The 1,510-nt window shown below is 40.7% G+C and overlaps 1 protein-coding gene across 1 annotated transcript; it reads right to left on the reverse strand.

The window, feature by feature from the left end:
* Nucleotides 1-24: 24 nt before the first annotated feature.
* LOC119344779 (fatty acyl-CoA reductase 1-like) lies at nucleotides 25-1,122 on the reverse strand. The gene is made up of 3 exons (XM_037615122.1): nucleotides 987-1,122; nucleotides 789-892; nucleotides 25-684 (listed from the first exon to the last, which is right to left on the reverse strand). Exons 1-3 carry the CDS (start codon nucleotides 1,063-1,065, stop codon nucleotides 469-471), a joined length of 399 nt encoding a protein of 132 aa, XP_037471019.1. The 5' UTR covers nucleotides 1,066-1,122; the 3' UTR covers nucleotides 25-468.
* Between the last annotated feature and the right edge of the window lie 388 nt (nucleotides 1,123-1,510).

Below are 1,510 nucleotides of genomic sequence, written 5' to 3' on the forward strand. Positions count from 1 at the left end.
TCACCTGTAAATTTTCACTTTGAAATATATGGTCATTTGATACAAACAAAAAAGGAAAACTCTGAAAATTTTATTAAATTCCTATATATTTGCATGGCTTGCTCTTTTTGTATGAGGTCATCTATCTTTTTTTCCTCCTGATTATATGCCTATATGGTGAGATTGTTATTGTTGTACTATACTTTTCATTTTCTAGCAATAATTAGTTGAACTAAACATGCTCAAAGTGAGCGGGTGTACCTACACAGACGCTCAATAACCACTTTTGAAAAATTTATTGTAAAAAGTTTTGAGAAAAAAGAAGTTTATTTTAATTGTATAGATAAAGAACCCAACAAATCCAATAATATTGTTCTCATAACAAAATAAAAAAGATAACTTTGCGCTTTCTGTTGTTATCTTTTCACGACATACTCCGTAGTACGTTGTTACCTGATTTGTATGCTAACACAACGCATGGGCAAGAAGTCAGGGAATTAACCTTTCATAAAAGCTAGTGGTTGCAGCGACATTGAGAATAACATCAATCTCCTCCGACAGGGCATCCACTCTTGCGTTGTCCAGCCCTAAGTGGCTAGCCATGATGTCTCCCGCGAGAGGTACTACCTTTTCTTTGATGAAGTTTTGGAAGCCAGTAATCCCGTATTTTTCTCGCAGAAGATTGAAGGGATCCTTTCCAATCACCTTTATCACAGAAGTAGAACAGGACGCGGCAATATTAGGGAAGACAGTTTGGCATTTCTCAGGATCTTAATCGTATGTTGACATGAGTTAATCCAATTGTTTACCTCGGATAAGACACGCTGCTCGGCAGACATAGCGTCGGGGGCGCGGACCAGCAGGTACAGCTTCTTCACAGCCGGCTGGACCCGCAGTATCTTCTCCAGGAGCACTGTATGTAAGATACGAGGAGAAGCTATAACTAGGGATCAATAGCTCATGAATGATGCGCATGCATGCAGGATACAGGCAGGTGTTAAACATACATTTCCCGAGGTACCCTGTTGAGCCGGTGATGAGGATGCACTTATCTCTCAAACACTCGGCGACAGCGCTGGACTCCATTTCCGCAAAGATGGACTTGACCACTTGCTCGTGAGGAGAACTGATTGAACGAGGTACGCTTTGTAGCTTATTTATAGAGCGAAAGTATTACATGTACCTTTTGTCCGACCACGGTACTACAAGGAATACAGCGGTGCTGCCTTAGCTTATTTAGCGCGCAACTGTGCATTAATTAAGACAGCTGCACACTATGATTAGTGCTACTTTTTGGGTAAAGCCATAACGATATTGAATAAATAATTAATCACTACCCAAAGAAAAATTAATCACTAACTAGCAGGATGACCAGCGGATACGTTAACAACATATATGTTTATATCTACGCATAAAGAAAAACAACATATATACTGTCCAGACACCGTTCATCAGGGGACCAATCATGGCGAATGCCCTTCCCACCATCTGATCATGGCGCAAATCAGGTGGCAGCTCAGCTCACTGGTGT

The sequence above is a fragment of the Triticum dicoccoides genome, unplaced genomic scaffold (genome assembly GCF_002162155.2).
Source record: "Triticum dicoccoides isolate Atlit2015 ecotype Zavitan unplaced genomic scaffold, WEW_v2.0 scaffold185239, whole genome shotgun sequence".
NCBI lineage: Eukaryota > Viridiplantae > Streptophyta > Magnoliopsida > Poales > Poaceae > Triticum > Triticum dicoccoides.

What these genes read in the sequence shown, in the direction of transcription:
- LOC119344779 (XM_037615122.1), bottom strand. Translation starts at nt 1,065, where the DNA reads ATGGAGTCCAGCGCTGTCGCCGAGTGTTTGAGAGATAAGTGCATCCTC. An exon ending in AACAGGGTACCTCGGGAAAT is followed by an intron (nt 893 to 986) that starts GTATGTTTAACA and finishes TCTTACATACAG; the next exon opens with TGCTCCTGGAGAAGATACTG. An exon ending in AGCAGCGTGTCTTATCCGAG is followed by an intron (nt 685 to 788) that starts GTAAACAATTGG and finishes TCTGTGATAAAG; the next exon opens with GTGATTGGAAAGGATCCCTT.